This window comes from Callospermophilus lateralis, chromosome 1 (genome assembly GCF_048772815.1).
Source record: "Callospermophilus lateralis isolate mCalLat2 chromosome 1, mCalLat2.hap1, whole genome shotgun sequence".
NCBI lineage: Eukaryota > Metazoa > Chordata > Mammalia > Rodentia > Sciuridae > Callospermophilus > Callospermophilus lateralis.
The window spans coordinates 24,361,455-24,383,339 of NC_135305.1; the positions used below are offsets into that span (position 1 = coordinate 24,361,455).

The 21,885-nt window shown below is 40.5% G+C and overlaps 2 protein-coding genes across 4 annotated transcripts in view; both read right to left on the bottom strand.

Annotated features, from left to right (window-relative positions):
- Positions 1-3,316, bottom strand: part of Strip2 (striatin interacting protein 2) — a 44,095-nt gene extending 40,779 nt beyond the window's left edge. For both annotated transcript variants that reach the window (XM_076860564.2, XM_076860555.2), the window contains exon 1: positions 3,170-3,316. In XM_076860564.2, the coding sequence (XP_076716679.2) occupies positions 3,170-3,316 (147 nt within the window). The remainder of the gene's footprint in view (positions 1-3,169) is intronic.
- A 4,356-nt stretch (positions 3,317-7,672) lies between these two features.
- The window catches only part of Ahcyl2 (adenosylhomocysteinase like 2), a 187,286-nt gene continuing 173,073 nt past the window's right edge, over positions 7,673-21,885 (bottom strand). For both annotated transcript variants that reach the window (XM_076833352.2, XM_076833343.2), the window contains exons 12-17: positions 21,461-21,555; positions 15,976-16,074; positions 12,551-12,619; positions 12,350-12,428; positions 11,010-11,130; positions 7,673-10,654 (exon numbers count right to left, since the gene is read on the bottom strand). In XM_076833352.2, coding sequence (XP_076689467.1) covers positions 10,648-10,654; positions 11,010-11,130; positions 12,350-12,428; positions 12,551-12,619; positions 15,976-16,074; positions 21,461-21,555 — 470 coding nt within the window. In that variant the 3' untranslated portion in view covers positions 7,673-10,647. The remainder of the gene's footprint in view (positions 10,655-11,009; positions 11,131-12,349; positions 12,429-12,550; positions 12,620-15,975; positions 16,075-21,460; positions 21,556-21,885) is intronic.

Genomic DNA, 21,885 nt, shown 5'->3' on the forward strand with positions numbered 1-21,885 from the left:
TCATGCATGTGAGGCAAGTGCTTAACCATAAGCTACAACCCACAATGTTTTATTCTTATTCTGGTAAGGAGGAACTTAAAAAGCTTAATAATCTAAAAATGGGAAGAACACAACCTCAGAATAAAGTGGTTTCATTAAAAACAGTGTTTTCAGAAAATAATAAATATAATTTATATCTTATGCTAACATACAAGAACTGGAATAAAAATTTACCCTTACTATATGAGATGAACTGATGTTTTCTATTATCCTATTCCTCAAAAAAATAAAAAAATAAAAAGTTGGTCCCATTTATAGGTTGCCCCCTACAGTTTGAAAACCACTGTTTTAAAATTTTAAATTGCATACATCCTTTGAATTCAATATAGTGAGGTTAAATTTTAGAAAAACTCACTTTGTTGCCCTTAATTTTCCCACACAACATTTACAACTTTGTCAAGGACCTTAGGAACCAATAAACAAGAAGATCTGGCTAAAAGAAGTATAATAGTGAAATCTTTTTCTTTTTTCCTTCCTTTCTTTCTTACCTCTTCTCTTCATGGTACTGGGGATGGGTGGGGGTAAAACCTATTATGAATCTTCTTTTTACAGCAGAGGGTGGTTTACAGGGGTTTGAACTCAGGGGCACTCAACCACTGAGCCACATCCCCAGCCCTATTTTGTATTTTATTCAGAGACAGGGTCTCACTGAGTTGCTTGGCGCCTTGCTTTTGCTGAGTCTGGCTTTGAACTTGCAATCCTCCAGTCTCAGCCTTCCAAGCCACTGGGATTACAGGCATGCACCACTGAACCCAGCTATGAATCTTCTTATTAAGCAAATAAATATTCTTTAACTTCCTTTTTTAGTGTATGAGATGTTCATGTACCTTTAAGGCTTTGGAAGAGGGTGGGTCAACAGTGCCCCCTGTACCAACAGTAATTCTCTTCTAGTAATTATCTACAAGCCCTAGAGAAAAAAGAAAATAATTTCCTCTAAGGATTGTCTTCCACAGGACAGCAAAGAGAAGGGGGAAAAAAAAAAGAGCAGATCTGGCTTCTGGGTATTGTAGTGATAGGGGATGTACTGACAGGTACATCCTGCTGCAGTGCAAGGTGGAGGAAAGCTAATCTTTCCAGCTAGGCTTTTGGCAGGCATTGAACCCAGATAGAGATGATCACTGCAGTTGTTCATTTCCAGGCATGAAGAATACAGCTGCAGACAATAAGCAGGTAAACTGTAGTGCAAGTGGAAAGCTCTGAGTCTCCAGACACCAAGCTCATTGGCAAAAGCAAAGTACTATCAGAGCCTTTTCCTGAAGGACAACTTGATAGTTGGAACACGCCTCCTACTTCAGAAGAGATTAGGGGTAGGGAATGTTTTTGAATTCTCTCATAGACTATATCACTCTAAAATTATTTTATTTGCTGATTGTCAGCCTCCTGCCCCCACTTTCTAGTTAACTGCACAAGGCAAAGACCTTTCTTGTTCCCTGATGTATCCCTGGAAACTAAAACAGTGCATGACATATCAAAAGGCCTCAATAACTTTGTGAGACTGAGAACTTAACATGTAGGTTCTGAATTAACAATGTATTGCTGAATTAATAAATAATTCATCCCCTACCATTTTTTTTTTTTTTAAGCAATTTTGCAGGGGAAGGAAGCACACCAGATCCCTCAGGAGGGAGATGATGTAGATATGATCCAGATGACAAAAGGGCTGAGCTCTTGCTTGTATGAGGTGGTGCCTTTGGGCCAGTCTTTTCACCTCCTCTACCTCTATCTTTTAAAAAGCAAGGATTGGAAGTGTAAGAGTAGAGCACATACTTAGCATTTTCTAGGCTCTGGGTTCAGTTGCTGGGGAGGGAGGGGAAAAATAATGAAAAGGAAGATAACAATTCCTATGTGGCTTGTGTCTGATTAGGAAGCATACCTGAAATCACTTGGGAAGCTGTGAAATACTATCCAGTGATAAACTGTGGACTGAAACACCAAGACCTAGCTTTTAGTACCAGCTCTGATGATGATGATGTTGATGATGATGATGATAGTAATATAGTTAAGAGCTACTATGTACTGACCAATTAATTACATGAATTGTGTGAACATTTTAGATTCAATCATCTCATTTTGACTGTATCACAATCTTCTGAGGTAGGCAGCTAACCCCATTTCACAGATGAAGAAACTGGAGCTCAGAGAGGTTTGGTAATTTACCAAAAGCCACATAGACAGCAAAAGGTAGTGTGGGATTCAAAACCTGGTTTGACCAACCAAGAAGCTTGGTGTTCTTAGCCACTCACTATGCCAGATGTCTGATCTTGGACAAGTTAAGTTCTGTCTTTTTTACTCTGTAAATGAAAGGGATAGACCAGTTGACACCGAAAGATTCTTCCACCTCTGACAGTTTCTGATCTATTCTCCTGATCCCTGCTCAGATCCAATTCTACTCTTGGATAGTTGATGAAAACTGGCTGGGTGAGGGTGTGGAGGAGTGATAATAATTCAGTCCTTTCGTCGTCCTAGTTAGGATTTCTTTTTTAGAAGAGGAGGAAGAGACCCAAATATTCATACTCCTAGCTGTATCTAGTTCCATTCAAACATCCCCAACCTGAATCCTGTCTCATTTAACCCTTACGGGCAGGGGCCCGATGTCCGCAAGTGCTCCCCACACCCAGGGGGGCAGATGGTGGCAGGAGAAGGGCAGGAGACCCGCGGCCAATGTAGACCAGCCTGGGGGCCCATCGCAGGCACCCCGGAGTGGAAAAGGGGTCACGCACTCGTCGACCTTCCCTCCCGCAGCCAGCTATGGCCTCCCACCCCTGAGGTTGGCCCCTTAACCTCTCTGCGTCTTTCCCTCCCCTGTAAAACCGGATCCGAATTCTTGCTTCCTGGGACGAACAAGTGAGATTAATATTTGAAAAGTATCTGGTACGCTCACTACCGCGCTGCGTCTTGGTGCCAGACGGGGCAGGGGAGGCCAGAGGGTTTGGGGCAAGCCCCACAGCCAGACGTGCGAAGGGTCGCGCTGCAGAACCAAGACCCGCTGCGGTGGACCCTGCAGGCACCGGCTCCAGGAGGGCCGCCCGCGAGCGCCGGGGGCTCCCGGGCCGAGGCTGAATCACCTCAGCCGCCGCTTCCCGCCTTCAGGCGTCTCACAGCCCCAACCAAGGTTCTCCGAACTCCTCACCTCCGACTCCCGCCGCTGGCTGCGGAACGCCTCCCGGCCCTTGGGTGCCGCCGGCTTCCCTTTGCCGCCGCCGTTGCCGTTGCCGTTGCCATTTCCATTGCCATTGGTGGGCGGTCCCCCGGCCCCGGGCGCCGCAGAGTCCTCCATGCCGCTGGTCAGCTGCGCGCCTCAGCGATCTCTGCCCGGGGCGACCCCGCCGCCGCACGCCCGAGCCAGGCCCTGCCCCTCCGCCACTATTGGCTGTGACCCCTCCCAGAGGCCCCACCCCGCTGCGCGATTGGCTGCTGGACCGGTCGGAGCGGGACTTGGAGGAGGTGGGGGCTCTTTCAAGGAATATTTTCCTCCCTACCCCCGCCTCCTTTTCTTTTTTTCTTTTTCTTTTTAATTCCTGCAGCGTTGCTGGTGCCTCGACACTCTTAGGTGGCTCCCCGCTCCACCTCCCTCCCTCCACGGGTCCTTGATCTTAAGGCGGTTTACGTCTTCGCTTCTCGCTTGGTGTCTCGGAGCGCTCTCCCCCTTCCAGACATTTTCCGGGAGCTCTAGTCACCGCTCCCTGCCCCACTGCGTCTGCATTTCCCTATTATCACACTCCAGATCCCCAAATCCTGGCTGCTGCTTACGTCCCATATTCCGCTTAGCCGCAGGGGAAGGTTGGCACTGCCGGGTGGAAGAACTCGCTCTCTAGGGAAGCTTTCTGAAGAGAACGCATCCCTCCCAGAGTGAAGGCTGGCTAGGGGACTGAGGGTTGAGGAGTAGGATTGGTGCTTTGAGGGCTGCTCCTGGTCGTCTTCCCTTCTCTGCTGTCCGGGCACCTTACTCATAGTGTGAATAGACAGCAAGCCCTTCTTCCTTTCCTTATAAGATCCTTCCTAGGGGCTCAGAGTTACTAGGGGCAATTGAAGGTTGTGTGGTTTTCCATCTCCTGAATTTATCCAAAAAGCAGCTTGTGGCAAATATTTTTGGCAGCTCTGACTTGGTAATGGAAGCTCCAAACAAGCACACTGAAGGGAATGGGTGGAACCAGACCACTATCCACAGCCCAGTTCCTGTAGGAAAGGATTTGGGGACTTGTTGAACTGTGCTTGATGCCAGGCAGGCATTACACTAGGCACTTTACAGGTATCAGTCATGCCTCTGACAGGTTATGCTCACGAATCAATTATTATTGATGAGGAAACAAGTACTCACAGAGTACTCCTTGCGGGCAGTTCCCAATGTATCATATTGTATCTTGTCTGTTCTCTGAAGGAAACTTTTGTTTTCTTGGTTGACTTCGGTTATTCCTTAAACATTCTAGTTATCACCCCCTTCTTCTTCAGAAAGCCTTCTTTTTGACACTCCTCTTTGCCTTGATACAAATCTTAGCATTTCCCAAAGGAATTATTCCCCTTTTCCATATCTTAGGGATAACTCCATCCCTTTCTTGCCATCTCTTTCCCTCATTCTTCCCTTTGCCAGTTGGTAGATGACAGATCACGGCAGGCATGTGAAAACACCGCTTGGAGATTTCTGGGTTCCTTTCTATGATCCCCTACATCTCCTTACTGACCTCACCCATCTTCCCATTACTCTCCCATTCCCAAGACTGCCCCAACGTGAATATAAACTTCTTGTTAGGAGGGCCAAGTTTCATTCGTTTTTGTATACTTCATTTCTGTAGGTTTAACACAGGATTTCACCACCTCTGTCCTATTGACATTTGGGGCTGAAAAAAATATTATGAGAGATTGTCCCATGCATTATAGGATTCATGGCCTCCCCTTAGTAGATGCCAGTAGCATTCTCTGTGACAACCAAAATTGCCTCTAGATATTGCAGATGTCCTGGGTAGTGAAATGGCCTATTAAGGTCTCCTAGTTTTCAGAATTGAGCTGATGTGAATTTCCAAGAAAATCATTGGCTCAAGGCCTAAACTATTTGATTTTGAATTTTTTTCAGAGAATAATTTTTAAACTCTTATACTCTGCATTAAAATTCACAACCCACGCCTAGCTCATCACTGCTTTAATTTGATAAACCTGCCACAGCACAGCCCATTGAGTTTCTTACTAAAAATAATTCATTATCTACTGTTCTTTCTCCCAATATTTCTCCTAAGCAGTCATACCTCCAGGACAGATAGTCCCAGAACTTTATATTCTTTTGAGAGCCTACTAAATCAGTACTATCCCCACCAGAGGCAGAAATCTCTACCAGTGGTCAGTTTTGAGGCTTTGCTCATTTTCCTGCCTATCCCTAGGGCAAAGAAATCTACTGGGAGCAGAAGGATAGGCCTTCTATCTCCTCTGACCTATCCTGACCCTAGAGCTCCACTTGGCTTTACTTTCAGAGAAGGGATTTGAAAAATTGGTGCTGTGGAGATTGCAAAGAATGAACAGATATGACAGAACTTGTCATATATAGGAAGATATCCAGAAAAAAAACTGGAAGGAGTAACAAGAGTCCACACATTAACTGAAAACTTGATACTATTGGCCACGGAATTGGTGTACAAATTTTCTTTTAGCTTATATTTCAATGAAAGAATGACAGTCATCAATACCACTGACCACAGAGACACCCACAAATATACCTGGGAGCTAATTAGTCAGGTCTGGTCTACATGTCTTTTCATATTGCAAGGATGGCCACAGTGTTGGGTTATTTTAAAACCTACACTACCAGCTGGGTGCAGTAGTGCATGCCTGTGATTCAGGCAACTTGGGAAGCTGAGTCAAGATGATCGATCACAAGTTCCAAGACCAGCCTCAGCAATTTATTAAGGCCCTAAGCAATTTAGTAAGACCCTGTCCTTAAATAGACTGGGGATGTAGCTTGGTGGTAAAGCACCTTTGGATTCAATCCCTAATACCAAAAGAACAACAACAAAAAATCCCCCAAACCCTACACTACCAATTTCCCTTATACTGAAACTCAGGCTGCTGTCAGAGGTTTAGAGGTATAGATTAGGTATAGTTACTAGTCACAAGGATCAAACATACCTTCTTCCCATTTAAGCGCTCTAATCCATGGAGTCAAATACTTGATTAAGTAGATAGCACTTGGCATTGAGATAACTTTAAATTGTCTTAAATAAGATGCAGGGTGATTTAAAGTACCTTGTTTTTTAGGGTATTAGGCACCCAGGATAATACAGTAGAAAAAGGATAGAACACCCTCTTTTCCGCAGAAAGGGCATGTGTGGGTGTAATAATTCAAAGGAGTCTGTAGGGCCCTAAAATGAGAAAGGGAATTAATGTTTATGTACTAAGCAGTATGTGCCAGGTTTCGTAAGCAGTACTTTTTACACAACAGGTCATTAAATCTTTATCCTAAGAGATATGCATTATGTATTTTACAGGCAAGAAAACTAGAGCTTTGATTGGGTTTATTATTTGGCCAACTTACACAACCTGTAAATGGCAGAGCTGGAATTCAAACCCAAATTAATCTGATTCAAAGTCCAAGCTCCTCTCCACAATACTGTGAGGTAAAGAAACTTGCACAGCAGTGGGCAGCCAGGCTGACCCTGTGAGTCTGAAACTAAGACCCAAGTCCCCAAGTCCCCAAGTTTCCATTCTTCACAAAGGAGGTGTCAAACCCTGCTGGAAGGGAACAAATCCTGCCAGTTGACTCACAGGCCTCATTACTAGCTGCTAGCAGCATTCTCCTCTTAACTGGAATGGCACAAGGTTTAAGCCACTACCAACTGCCCAAAATATTTTAACCCAATGGCCCTTAGTTTAAATAAATGGAAGTCAAAGAGGCAGAAGATTCTGATAGGGAGGAAAACACCTTGCATATAGTACATAGAACTAGTTTGTCAATTAAAGGAGATGGCTATCCTGGTAGTTGGGAAAAATCAGGTGAATGGATTCATCCTCCAGGTTACCTGAGTTAGAATAAAACCTCCATGGGCTGGGGATGTGGCTCAAGTGGTAATGCGCTCACCTGGCATGCGCGGTGGTGCTGGGTTGGATCCTCAGCACCACAAAAAAAATAAAGATGTTGTGTCTACCGAAAAAAACTAAAAATAAATATTAAAAAGTTCTCTCTTTTTAAAAAAACAAAACAAAAAAATCCTCCATGATTCATTTTGCTCTTCCCTTTGACTGGTTGTAACTAGGTCCTGAGTATCTGGATCCTTTGGTCCCAAACTTTGGGGACATTAATTTTCTGTACTCTCTAGTTAAAGGCAGGGCATAGAGGGCTTGAAGGACCTAAAACCATCCTTTAGTTTCTCTACCTTGATAAGACTATAGCCTCAATTCCCCAGGGTAGTGGTTCTGACAAGGCACCTTCTTTACAAACATAGCCAGGATGTGGTGGTGGGAGAGAGGAGAAGCTATTAGTGGAGTGGCCCAGCATGGAATAAGGGTTTCAAGGTATAATTAACTCTAACACACCAGTAGTAACTGCTTTGGTTTTTCACATCCTTGCCCTATAGCAGGCTTGCTAGCTCACTGCCCAGAGACTTCATTTCTGAATTCCTAGTTAACAGAAGGAATACTCTCAAGACAAGAATCCATTTTAAGAATATTTTATTTATCTTTTGAGATTACATAATCATTATTGCTGATCTAATACAATCACTTAGACATAAAGATTTCCAAGAGCTTCTCAGAAATGGCGATCCTTAGAAGTTTTTGTTCCTTTTAATAAGATGATAGTGAGAACTAGATGATTATTTATTTAATATATGTATATATATAGTTTAGGACTTGTCCACATATAATTTGCTGGTGTTGCCTATTTTCTTTCCATAATTTTTCTTTATTAAAAAAGCTTAATGCAACAATGCATTTTGATTCTTTTTAAACCATGACAAAGTTAATTTTGAGATAACCACAGGAGCAGCAATTTCAGATCTGTTCAGATAAAAGCCAAGCAGCAAAAAAGCTTTGCAGGAGTGTGTGGCCACAGAGAGCCATGCTCACTTGGGAAGGTAGGATGGGGAGTTGGGAGGGCAGAGGAAAGGTAGACTAGATGCATTTTTTTCTCAGTGAGGAAAAAAAGGAAATTGAATATTTCCATTAAGAAGGCAAAAAGACCTTGAAACTAGCATGAATTCATTGAAGATAAAATGGTATGTATCCCCACAGGCCAGGGTCACATACAAAGAGATAATCAGCCTTCTTTCCCATGCCTCCTGATACCTAGGATGCATCTAAGGTGAGAGGCTGGAGGAAAGAAGACATATTTGGTCTGATTCCAAGGGTAGAGGGAATAATGATCAGAATCCAACATTAATAAACAATCCAAATAGGAGGCCTGGGACTCCTTCTTTTTAATGGTTGATGAAACAGGGTCCCCAGAGAGAGAGGAAGGGAGGTCATCTGAAACTCAGAGGCAAATAGCTTACCATGGGCAGCAACACTGACAGCCTAACTTAGAAGCCCATGTGGCTCCTCTTCTATTTGGAGTGAGTGTCTTCACTATCGTGAGGCAGAGTGTTAAAAGTACCCGCACATAGTAAGCTCCACAGAGAGCAAGGCTTTGCTGAGAAACAGCAGGTTATGATTTTTGGTCTAAGAACATAATAGGCAAGAGTCCAGATATCTGTCTAATGGAATCTGCTGGACATAGATGAGGTAAGATCTGAATCTTTTGGTAAAGAGATCCGATTAATACAACCATCAGAACTGGGCAGGCAAAAGAACTTAATAGTCTAGCAGAAGTTTCAGCATTTATAGTCTTCCTTATAAATTAGAATATAGTCACGTATGTGGCACTTTTCCAATAGTGCTAAGAAATGGCCTCTGAAGAACAGACTCAATGGGGCTGAGTCTATATTTTATTTAATGGCGCAAATAGCCATCTACCAAGTTATACCTCCATATCTCCAGAAGAAAGGACATTTCCAGACTAGCTCTAAGGGTATATGTGAAGACCAGGGGAAGTTGAACAGGGTGGAGGTAGAGGGTGGTCAGGAGGGGAAGGTTTTAGTAACTCTGGATGGTCTGGTATTTCCTTGAGTCACCTTGGTCTTGAGATTTTTGAGGCAGACCATCATAAGGAAAAAATGGGAAACAAACATGAGAGCATTAAATAGGGTTGGCTGAGGGAAGAAAGACTTATTTAATTCAAGATTCCTAGAGTCATTCCAGACTTCAATCCTTAGAACTAATGTGGTCCCAATTGAAACCTTAAGGTCAGCAAGTTAGCCTCTAACAGGAATTCAACTTTTGGGTGGGATATAAAATTCCATGTTGCTTGCATTATTAATATTTTTTATAATGCTGGAGTTACTCAAGAAATGAACTCTGAAACAGAAATCTTAAAAAGGTCAGAACACAAAGATATGCCAGCTGAAGAAAGACCACTGATCAAATTGTAGTTGGTTTTACCATGGCAATGGCCAAAAGGATAAATGAATGATGAGGTTCAAGCTAGTCAAACTAGCTTTGGTCATCTGGATACAGGTTATAGTGTCATCTCTACCCCTCAGCCAGTCAAGCTGCCAAGTCTTTTCTGGGAACAAACATAACTGCTTCTTAAGAGTGTCAAGTAGTGGACCTAAAACGCCTGTCCCATTTCCAAAGACTTAAATCTCTAAATCCCTGGGAAAGTATGCCTTTCCCTACTTAGAAGTATTTTTAGATAATAACAAAAGTTTAAGCAAGCAGTGTTCCACAACAAGCCCTCCTTTTCTGAGACAGTGCTAATCTGAAGGGGTCTTCCTGGGAAAATATACAGTAAAATGACAAGAAAACAAAACTATGGGTCCTGCTGGTACTGGCTCTCACTTCCTGAGTAGAGTTTGATGGGGTTGGAAAGATGGTTAAAAAAAAAAAAAAGTCTGACAAACATCAGAGCTGTTGATGAGATCATGAAGGTATATCCCTCTTGGAACCAGAAAGCATCAAAATGGACATAAATATTCAAGAAGAAAGGAATACTGGGTAAGGAAGGACACCCCAGTAGGCACAGTTACAGGCCCAGCTAAGTTCTTAATGCAGCTTGCCAAGGCCTTAACACTCCTTCCTGACTAGCTTTTTATAGAGAAGGCAGTGATAGTGATGGTCAAGGCTGGGAACTCAGGTCACATTAATTCAGTGGCTCCCAAAGGCCTCACCTGGGGAAGGGCCAAAGCTAAGAAAGGCAGCTGCTAAAAATTTATTCCAGAAAACCCAGGGAACAGGAGGCCTGGAATCCCTGGACTAACTCCTGAGCCTGAATATGAGAAAAATGGCCATTGCTGAGGATTCAGAGTCAATGGGGAATGATGTGTATGATGCACTAGGAATGGGTCCCCCATTTCTTTCCTTCCTCAGTCTGTCCTCTGTAGCTCTCATGGCCCTCGGAGCAGTAACCACACTCTGGGCCAAGGCTACAGGCACAGGATTCTAGATTTTAATAAATAAATAACCTAACACACAGGGTGAGCACGGCGGGCAGCTGATTGAAGGAGCAGCTTGCTAGGTCTTTCTTGGATAGTAGTGGAGAAAAGGCGTGGAGTTCTATTCCTTATAATGTCTTCTGGCTTGAGTTACAGGCACTTAATACCTGGAGGAAAAAAAAAAAAAGATAAGACTGATTTTATCAGGTAGTGGGGGATGACAGAACAAGAATAGCCTACTTAAGGTGTAACAGGGAGGCAGGGGCTTTTCTGGAGGGTATGGTGAATGTAGATGATTGTGTTTTTTCTTCACATCAGTGAAAAAAGAACAGTATTTCTTGGGTAAGGGAAACACTAATGTATGCAGAAGGTCTCAAAGAATCTCTTGCAGGTGACACTGAGGGGGTGGTGGGTTTATTCTGTGTTCATGCAGATGTATGTGGTAGGGGAAAAGAAGACCAATTCTAGAGCAGGAAATTCTTCACTACACAGGATTCCCTGGTTTCTGGGAAGCCCAAGCACCTGTAGTAATTAGGCTTGAAGGGCCCATTCTTGTTGAGTCCCAGATACTTGGCCTGTTCATCTGTCAGTTCTGTCAGGTGGGCATCAAAGGTGGGCAGGTGTAGGCTTGCCACGTACTCATCTGGAATAGACCACAGAAGCCCTGGTATGAGCATTCATGTCTCCTACTAGCTGTCCTCCCTAAGTAGGGCCTGAAAAAGTTGTAAGATACCTTCTAATTCCTGAAGCCAAGTGAAAAAAACTTAACTTTTGCTCATTGACCCTCAATTCTAAGGAATGGCTGCTTTTTTTTTTTTTTAAGCCCAGTGCCTTTCAAAGTTGTAACATTTCTTCTTCTTTCAGCCTTCAACCTTTCCTTCTTCCCAGAGGGGTGAGAGAGAGATGAAAGAAGCAATAAGTCTTAGGGTCTAAAAGAAAAAAAATGGGATAGTAGGAGAACTAAATAATGGGAGGCTACAACTTTAGTTCTGCCTTGGACTCTATTCTTTGGGTCACTCAGGGAGACTGGAAAGAAATAACTAAGATTGCTTTACTTTCAGTACTCTTCTGTCTTATGAGTTTTGGTTTATATTTTATTATCTAAATACACTGTACAATAAGTAAATATTCATAAATTATGAATAACACGATTTTATGTAATTTCTTAAGTATTTGGTCTTCTCAACTTTATTATATATTCAGTCAGAACATGAACTGCTGTATTTCCTTTATATTCTTTAAATTGTCTATTAAAGGGAAAATATCCAATTTGTAACAGGTGCTAAAACAAAACCAGAAGTTGATATATTCTCTGATCTTTGCCTGAGGTATCTGTAAACACACTGGGTCAATTCAGGTGTTTAAGGCAGGCTTTTTAAAAATTTAGTAGAGTTTAATGTTACCTTTGTACCAAACACCCACATAACTACACTCCTACCAAGAACCACTCAGTCTCTTCCTTGATCTCAGGCAAGGGGGCTAGTTGTTAGAAGGTGTAGTATGAAAAGCAGGGGCTGTTTAGCAGCCTAGAATGGAATAAATCAGATGTCACATGGTGGAGATGATTCTCTTTTGGAGGGGGATATTTTTTACTCTCTGAGATTCTTACATACAAAATACTTTGAGAGATAAAAATCCTTAAAATTCACAGGCAGGTAACCTAAATCACAACAAAATGTCAGAACTCCGCTAGGGCAACCCATGTGGAAAATGGGATAAATCAACTGGGAGTGGAACCTAGGACTCCTAGCTACTACTTTATAAGATAAAGATTTTCCTACCCATAAGAAATTAATGCCCCAAGCTTCCTTTATTTAGCCTCTGACTCTGAACAAAAGTAAGAAAGAAGAGCATGTGCTTACCCATTTTCTTAGGCAACAAGTAGACATCCTGCTTATAGCGACCCTCAGGAGCGTTGTAAAGCTCTATCAAGGCGAGAGCCTAGAAGAGCAGAGAGATGGATGCTGACGTGCCATTCACAGTCATCTACCCTGTATAGAGTGAAACCCAGCTGGTCTAAGGACCCTTTTCAGCCCACTGCTATTCTACTCTGGAGGTCTCACCTGAGTAGTAGCAGTGATTGAGAGCACAAATGTAGGCACTGTGGAGCAGCTTAGGTTCAGTAGACGGCCCTAGTGGTCAAAGGTAAAGACACAAAGGGGTCAGGAATGTCACTGGCCTTTGAGGAGTGAGAGAAGAGAATGACTGCCATTTCCCAAACCCTTCCCTACTAACATTGATGGACAAAAAGCAGGTGTTCAATACATACAAGTTACTTGACATCTATTTTATTTTTTAAGTGTTTTAAAATTTTTATATAAAATATTTTTAACTGGTACATAAAAAGTAAAATTGGCTGGGCATAGTGGCATAGGCCTGTAATCCCAGCAGCTTGGGAAGTTGAGGCAGGGGGATCAAAAGTTCAAAGCCAGCCTCAGTGGTACAAAAACAAAACAAAAAAACCCTAAAATTGTACGTATTTATGGAATACCATGTGATGTTTAAATACATGTATCTACTATATAATGTTTAATTCAGGGTAAACATATCAATCTCTTCAAACATTTTTCATTTCTTTGTGGTGAAAACTTTCAAAATCCTTTCTTCTAAGCTGGGAGTGGTGGCACATGCCTGTAATCCCAGCTGCTTAGGAGGCTGAGGTAGGAGAACTGCAAATTCAAAGCCAGCCTCAGCAACTCAGCAAGGCCCTAAGCAATTTAACAAGACTCTGTTACAAAATAATAACTAAAAAGGGCTGGGAATGTGGCTTAGTGGTTAGGCACCCCTGGGTTCAATCCCCAGCACAAAAAAAAAAAAAAAAAAAAAAGAAAATCTTTCTTCTAGCTTTTGAAATACACAGTACATAATTGTAATCTGTAGTCATCTTACTGTGCAATAAAACACCTAACTTTTTACTCCTATCTAACTATGACTTAGTACCCATTGACCAACCTTTCCATATCCCTCCCTCCCTGCTATTCTCCCCATCCTCTGGTAACTACCATAGTATTCTCAACCTTTATGGGATCCATTTTTTGTTTTTTTAAACATTCCATGTGTGACTTCATGCAGTATTTGCCTTTCTGTGCCTAACTTATTTCACTTAACATAATGATTTCCAGTTTTATCCACATTGTCATAAATGATAGGATTTCATACTTTTTATGGCTGAATAGTATTGCACTGTTTATATGTACACATTTTCTTTGTTCATTTATCAGTTGATGAACACTTAGGTTGTTTCCATTTCCTGACCATTGTAACCAGTGCTGCAATGGAGTGCAGATGTCTCTTTGACAAACTTACTTCATTTGCTTTGGATATATACAAGTAGTGGGATTGCTGGATGATAGTTCTGTTTTTAGTTTTGAAGAACCTCCATACTGTTTTTCATAATGGTTGTACAAATTTACATTCTCATCAATAGTATTCAAGGGTTCCCTTTTCTCTACATCTTCACCAGCACTTGTTATCTTTTTGTCTTTTAAAAAAAAATGTATATATATATATATATATATATATATATATATATATATATATATATATATATATATATATAATAAAATGGTCATTCTTTTTTTTGGTACTGGGGATTAAACCCAGATGTACTTTAATACTGTACTACATTCCCAGTCCTTTTTATTTTTTATTTTGAGACAGGATCTCACTAAGTTGCTTAAGACTTTGCTAAATTGGTACTGACCTTATGATCCTCCTGTCTCAGCCTCTCGAGTTGCTGGGATTACAGGTGTGTATCACTGCACTAGGCAATAATGGTCATTCTAAACTAGAGTGATGTGATATCTCATTATGGTTTAAAATTACATTTCCCTGGGCTGGATATGTGGCTCAGCAGTGGACCACTTGCCTAGTATGCACAAGACCCTGTGGTTCAATCCCTAGCACCACAAAAAAAATAAAAAATCAAATTACATTTCCCTGATGATCACTGATATTGACCTTTTGTGTGTCTTTGAAGGTACTAACTACATAATTTATGGAATTATGCAAAAAGGAGTAGGCACAGTCACATAATACTGCCAAGGAAGGGAATATTTCTCTTGGATTTTCCACACTCTATAGCAAAATACGCTCCTTCTGAGGAATGACATCCCTTTGAAAGACTGTCATAGACAATGATCTTGTCAGGTGAGGGTCTCTCCAGGTTGTGAAGAAAGATATCTATGAATTTAGGAAACTGATGATTTTTTGCTTCTTTCTCAGAATGGGTCTTATGAATTCAAGGGCAGCCTTGATTCTTTTTTTGTGTGTGTTTGTGGTGCTAGTGATGGAACCCATGGCCTCATGCATGATGGACAAGTGCTCTACTATTGAGTTACATCCCCAGCTCACAGCCTTGAATTTTAAGTGTGTAATTCAGGCAGAAGAGCTAGAACTGCCTCCATGCCACACTTCACTATTTTGTTTTCTAGGAAGCCTGACCATTCTTTTTGCTCAACAAAATAGCAAAAAACACCTGTGGTGCTTGATTTTGACAGCAAAATTATTAAATGGGACCTCCCAGGAAACTAAAAATAAGTTACCAGACAGTGGGCTATTAATGCCCATTTAACCAACCTGCCCATCCCTTATCCATACCCACTCTTTCCTTGTGAAGAAATAAAGTCCTTGTATAAATGACCTAAAGTATTTGAGAAGGTGAGATGAGCTAGGAAAAGAAGAAGAGAATAGTAAGAATGCTCAAACTTAACTTTATGGGCCCCTAGATAAAAACAGGCTATCAGTTACATTTTCAAATTTATTTTCTTTAATATAAAAAAAGAAAACTAACTGAAAATTAAAACCCAAGGAAAGTAGTATTATCCTTGTTATTTTGGTGTTTTTCCCTAAAGAGAAAGCAATAAGAATAGGGGTTATCATAGCAATCAGGATTCCTATGACTGGGGAAGAGAAGCCTTCAGGAAAGGAAAGAAAACACTGACATGAGAGGGAAGGATACATGGAATGAAACTCAAGAAGAAACCAGGAGTGGGAAATATCAAGAACCAATATAGAGTTGAGTACCTACTACACATCTGGCTCAATTCATGGGAGTGGACACTCAAAAAAACAGATCAGCAAAGACTTAGCTTTTCCAGAGCCTACCCAAGATAGTCTGAGTTAGTCAGGAATACCTACTTTGTGCTTTCTGATTATATCATCCCACAAATGCCATTATCTCTTTGTAGCATCACTCAAAGAGATTCTGTTCCGTTAATTCCTTCCACAGTAATAGTTATTATGTGACTCAATGTGGAGAGTGACATGGAGAGACAGGATAATTGGTGAAAAGTGGGGAACTAAAATAGTTTCTTAATTGTTGAATGAAAAGATCTTTCACAATTAGAAGTAAAATCTCTTGGTAAAGTAGTTAAACTTGTGTTTAAGAGAAGGGGTTGAAAAAGATAAGGGAACTTGAGGAGGAAAGGACCAGGATACTGGAGTCTCCCCTGACAGCGGGGAGTATCTCTGCCAGCCTCAGTCTTACCTCTGCCAGCAGTACTATCCTCTTGCCATCAGGCCATATCACATGGTCAACTTGGGATCTCACTCGTTCCCAGGTCAGTTCTGGTGTCCGCAGACTTGCCTAGAACACATACAGCAAGAGCATCATTAGCCATGGCAAGTCCCATGTCGGGGACAGAAAGAGGTTGAAGGAAACCATTTCAAATAGCAAGTTGAAAAGAGCAACCAACATGCCACATGGAGAATACCTGTCCTGGGTTGGTTAGGACTGTTCCATTTCAGGGAATTTAATCTTAGGCCCAGCCAGGGAGAGATCACTCAGGATGTCATTCCACAACACATATTGTACGCCCACTCTGCTGAGCACAGTAAAAGGTGCTATGGGAAATACAAAAGAAACCAAAGGCATGGCTTCTGCCTTCAAAAAGCTTGCACTTTAGTTGGGGACACAAAACAATACATATGTGAGAGGAAAATACTTACAAAGCAACATGCAAACTAGTGCAAACTAATATAGTGCAAACTGAATACATAAGTGCTGAGAGACACAGACAAAAAGTAGGATAAGAGCTGAGTGGGATTAGCTAGAGAAGGCTGAATGTCCTAGACACAGCATGCTGGGGCCAAGGTTCTACCCTCATGTCCCAATGTCCCAAGTTCCACCTTATTAATGATGGTGGTTTACCCTAAGGTTACAGAAGCTTTGTGACCTAAGTGCAAATGTGAGGTAGGCTTTAAAGAAATGCTGTATGGTAGAGTAAAGCTCCCAATGGCTCACCCTCCTTCCATTTCTGTATATTGTATATTCAGAGAACAAGAGAAAAAGTGTTAAGTTTATTAACAGCAGCAATCAAGTAACAGTCTCAGGGTGAACACTTAAGACAACTGCTTCCTTCTTTCAACAGGCAATGCCTAAAATAGAAAGGCAGTTCATATTTTAAAACTACTATTGGTTCACTTGATAAAACTGAAAATTTCTGCCGAATACTAAGTTTCCAAAGAGAAATACTTTAAGCTATACACTGATCATTATATTAAGCACATATCATATTTTAAGTATTGTAGTAAAGGACACAAATATAGGTAAGGTTGGATTCCTTTACTAGAATGCAAATGATTTATGGATAGGGACAATATCTTCTTTTCATTTCTATACCTCTAAGTTCCATCTAAACATACAATGGGGTGCTCAATTAATGTTTGGAAATTCACAGTTCCTCACCCTGAAGAAATACCAATCTAGTGGGAAAACAGGCATAATTATATTTTAGTGTATTCAGAACCATATTCATGGACTGAGGCATTTCTTTATTAGGTAGATGGGAAACATAAAATTTCTTGAAACATCAAGTATTATAAATTGTTTCAATCTTTACAGAGAGCAATTTAGCAGTAGCTAGCAAAATTTTGTATGTACCTAATCTTTTACCAATTAATTTCCCTTTTAGGATTCCTATAGAAATACTTGCTCACGTCAGAAATGAGTGCCCAAGAATGTTCAATCTAGCATTATTTAATAATAGAAAAAAATAATCAACAAAGCAATGGCTAAGCAAAGCAGGATAGTTCTATACAATGGACTATTATTTAAGTCTTTAAAAAAAAAAGTAGGGGCTTTGGGATGTAGCTCAGGTGTAGAGCACTGGCCTATCATTAATGAGGCCCTAGGTTTAATACCTGGCACTGCTAAAAGAATAAAAAAAGTAAACTATGTGTTTTAATATGAAAACCATTAAGTGAAAGAAATCAAGCTATTGTACAATATGGCATAATGCCAATTTGTACTTCTTACTTTAAATATATTAATGTTATTTGAAATTTTGAACTAAACAAGTATTACTTTGAAATTAGAATTTTAGGGGCTGGAGGCATAGCTCAGTGCTAGAGTCTTGCTTAAATGTACAAAAGCCTGGGGTTTGATCCCTAGCGTGCGCACACACACCCCCACTCCAAAAAAAAAAAAAAAAAAAAAAGAGAGAGAGAAAATACTGTGAATAGAGTTAGAAAGAATTTAAGCAAATGGACCATTTTGGGAAGTTAAGGGTGTATAAGGTAAATCCTTTAGCCTTTGGAAATATCACATGGAGAATAATAACCAGGTAGATCCAAGAGCTACTCTCTGGTGACTCTAGAGGCTGTGTACTAAAGCACCAGATTGGCTCTGATTCAGGGAAAAGAACCCAAAGATCAGTTAAAAAAAAAGAGAGAGAGAGAGAGAGAGAGAGAGAGAGAGACAGACAGACAGACACACTTATCTCTACCACTGGCCAGGGTGCTCCAATGACCTGACTAGTAACATCTGGGTGGTAGTCATACTCCTTGGCAGGCAGAAGTGTTCCTAACCTATAACTGACACAGCTTTATATGACTCAAGGCATACAAATAGGAGCTGGGGGTGAAGCTCAGTTGTAGAGCATGTGCTTAGCATATATAAGACCCCAGTACCACTACCACCCCAAAAAATGAAAGAAAAGAAAAAAGACATTCAGATGGCTTCACTCTGGATTTATAATCTTTAAGCAATCTACCAGGAAAAGTTTTCTCTATGCATACTACAGTCCCAAACTAAGCATACATCCCACTGTAAATTAGCCATTATTATGCTTGCACAAACTGATATTATATGATTTTGAATAGTGCACGTCAGTCGTTGTTCCCCCCACACTGCAGGAGAACAACTGTGGTTGTAGTTCTATAAAGCATGTAATCAACAGTAAGTCTCAGGCTAAATCATTTTTTGCCTGGAAGAACATTTTTAAAGTTTCTGAGTTTAATTTTTTAAAGCACAAGTCAGATTTTGATACTAATTTGTTTGAAGCCATCCAATGGCTTCCTTCCTACTCAGAATAAAGTTCTTCCTTATCATAGCCTATAAAAACCCCTGCAAGCCCACGACCTCCTTGAGCTAACTCTGTTTTCACTCCTTTGCCCATTTTGTTCCTGCCACCACAGCTTCTTTTCTGTTCCTCAAATACCAAGCAGGTTTCTACCCCAGGATCTTTTATTTGCTATTCTTTTTCTCTTTGATGGTGCTGGGGATGGAACCCAGGGCCTTACCCTTGTTAGGGAAGTGCTCTACCACTGAGCTATACCCCCAGCTTGCCATTCTCTGAACAGAATGCTCATATCTTTTATTAATGTTTTCCCCCAAATGTCATATCCTAAAAGAGACCTTTCTTGACTGCCCCAACTAAAATAGTATCTTCAATATTCTCACTTTGCTTTTTTCTTCAATACTATGCACTGACAATAATCTGTCTCCCACAATAGAATATAAGCTCTGTGAGAAGCAGGATGTTGTGCACTGCTATTTCTCTGACCAATTAGTACTTGAAACAGAACAGAATGAGTACTCAGTATACATTTGCTAAACAGCAAATGAATATTCTGGTTTCAACTATTAATTGCTTGCTATTTCCTTAAATTTCACTTTATATGTCTTGAAACACTATCACCAAAGGTTGACAATTTAATCTTTCAAAAGTCCTTCTGAGTATGTCCCTCTCTGGACTATATAATTTAGTCATATACCTTTCTGCCAAGACCACAAAAAGAAGTGAGAGACGGTCTTTGATTCATGTCATGGCAAAGATGGCATCTACCTAGCAATACAAGCAAACTAGACTAGCAACACAACAGCTATCGTAATCCTTTTAAAATAAAAGTCATCCTGTTAATACTAAGATGAATTGTTATAAGCCCTAAAATAGATCCCCTGTTTCTCTCAGAGTATAATCAGGAAAACTTAGGATGCACTACAAGGCCTATGAAATCTGGCCTGATCTCATCTTCATCTTCCCTGCCCTGTACTCATTCTGGGCAGAGCACACTGGCCTCCTTGTTGATCCCCAAATAGACTAGGCACATTCTTTCTTCAGGGCATGTGTACTGGCTGTTTTTCCTGCTTGAAATGCTCCTTACCAAAAAATCTACATGGCAAATTCCTTACAATCTGCTCAAACAGGCCAGGTGTAATGGTGCACACCTGTAATCCCAGCTACTGGGAGAACTAAGGCAGGAGGATTTCAAGTTCAAGATCAGCCTCAGTAACTTAGTGATACTGCATCTCAAAATCAAAGATAAAAAGGTCTGGGAATTCAGTTCAGTGGTGAAGTGCCTGAATTCAATTCCCAATACCACCAAAATATAAATAAATAAAGTTTGCTCAAATATGGCCTTCTTGAGTGATTGAACCCAAGGGCATTCTACCACTGAGCTACATCCCCTGCCCTTTTTATTTTATTTTGACACAGAGTCTCAATAAGTTGTTGTTGAGGCTGACCTTGAACTTGGGGGTCCTCCTGTCTCACTTTCCAAGTTGCTGGGATTAAAGGTGTGCATTACCATGCATGGATAACTAAATTATTAATAAGTAAACTATCATGAATGGTAAGACACAGTAGTGGGGCCATTCCACTGACAACCCAAGGCACAAACATGCTTTAGTAGATTGTGTTGCCAGATTTTATTTATTTCTGTGGTTCTAGGGATTGAACCCAGGGCCATGAGCATGCTAGGCAAGTGGTCTACCACTAAGGTACATCCCAAGCACCTGCCAGCTATTTTTAATAACAACAGAGCACAGGGTTAAAAGAAAGAACCAGGTAAAATAGATATTATCCAATAGGTTCTCAATATATCAACTAATCCTTACCTGGAAATGCTGAAGCTCAATCAGAGCAGCCCTCAGTGGACATGAAGGATGCTATGGTTAAGCCATTTACTCAGAGAGAAATCACTTGTGCCATAAAGATGCCATAAAAATGTAAAACCAGGGTGAAAGTCAACTGAGAGATACTATGGTAAGCCTGAAAAGAAATAACACCTTCTATTAACTATGACTTGGGACCAAGTATTATTAGGACCAAGTGCTATTATATTTGGAAAATTTTAGGGTGAATATAATCAAATTAGAGAACTACAGTGATAAAGTTACCAGGTTTGAGGTATACATACTATTATACAATAGCACTGGATTGTTTGTGAATCCTACAGACCCAATTACTGTGGTTCAGAAAACATGTTAAGGGGAGAATTAGCCTAGTAAAAGAGGAAGAGAAAAGAAGAAACCACAGTATTTGACAGTCACAGTTAATCTTAAGCAAGGTACTCATCCAGCCCACAGGTTTCTCTCCCTTGACCTGTTTATATGGACCAACCTACTTATCTTTATGGTAAAATCAAATACCACAATACTGACTACCATTCTGACTCACATTCATTATATCTTGTAGTTTTTGAGTTTCTCTCAATGCAAAAATAAAAGAGAAAATGGCTTATAGTATATAATAGCTTGGATGGAAGAAGACAATCATTTGAAATGATTAAATTAAGACAAAGAGTCTTCAAGATATCCACAAGCACAGAGGGCTAGAAAGTGAACAGATGTGGACAACTCTGCCAGGACAGTTGTGTTTATGATGGCTGATGATCCTGTTCTTTCAGTTTGTTTCTTGGAAAATAAAAAGAAAAAAGAAAAGGCCCCAATAATGAATACTTGATCTTACCACATCAATCTCTGTGTTGGAATGTCCCATGTTACAAACGATGCAACTATTCTTCATACGGTCCAAGTGTTCTCTGGTTACCACATTCTTATTACCTTAAAAACAGAAAAGAAATGAAAGGAAATGAAAAGAAATGAAGTTGGACTCCTACTTTATATGATATATAAAAATTAACTCCAAATAGATTAAGACCTGCCACGACTAAAACTATAAAACACTTTAAAATAAATCTTTTCATCTTAAGCATATCAAGAAACCAAGGGGGGGAAAAAAAACAGGTATACTAGATTACATTTAAATAGATTAAGACCTGCCACGACTAAAACTATAAAACACTTTAAAATAAATCTTTTCATCTTAAGCATATCAAGAAACCAAGGGGGGAAAAAAAAACAGGTATACTAGATTACATTTAAATTAAAATT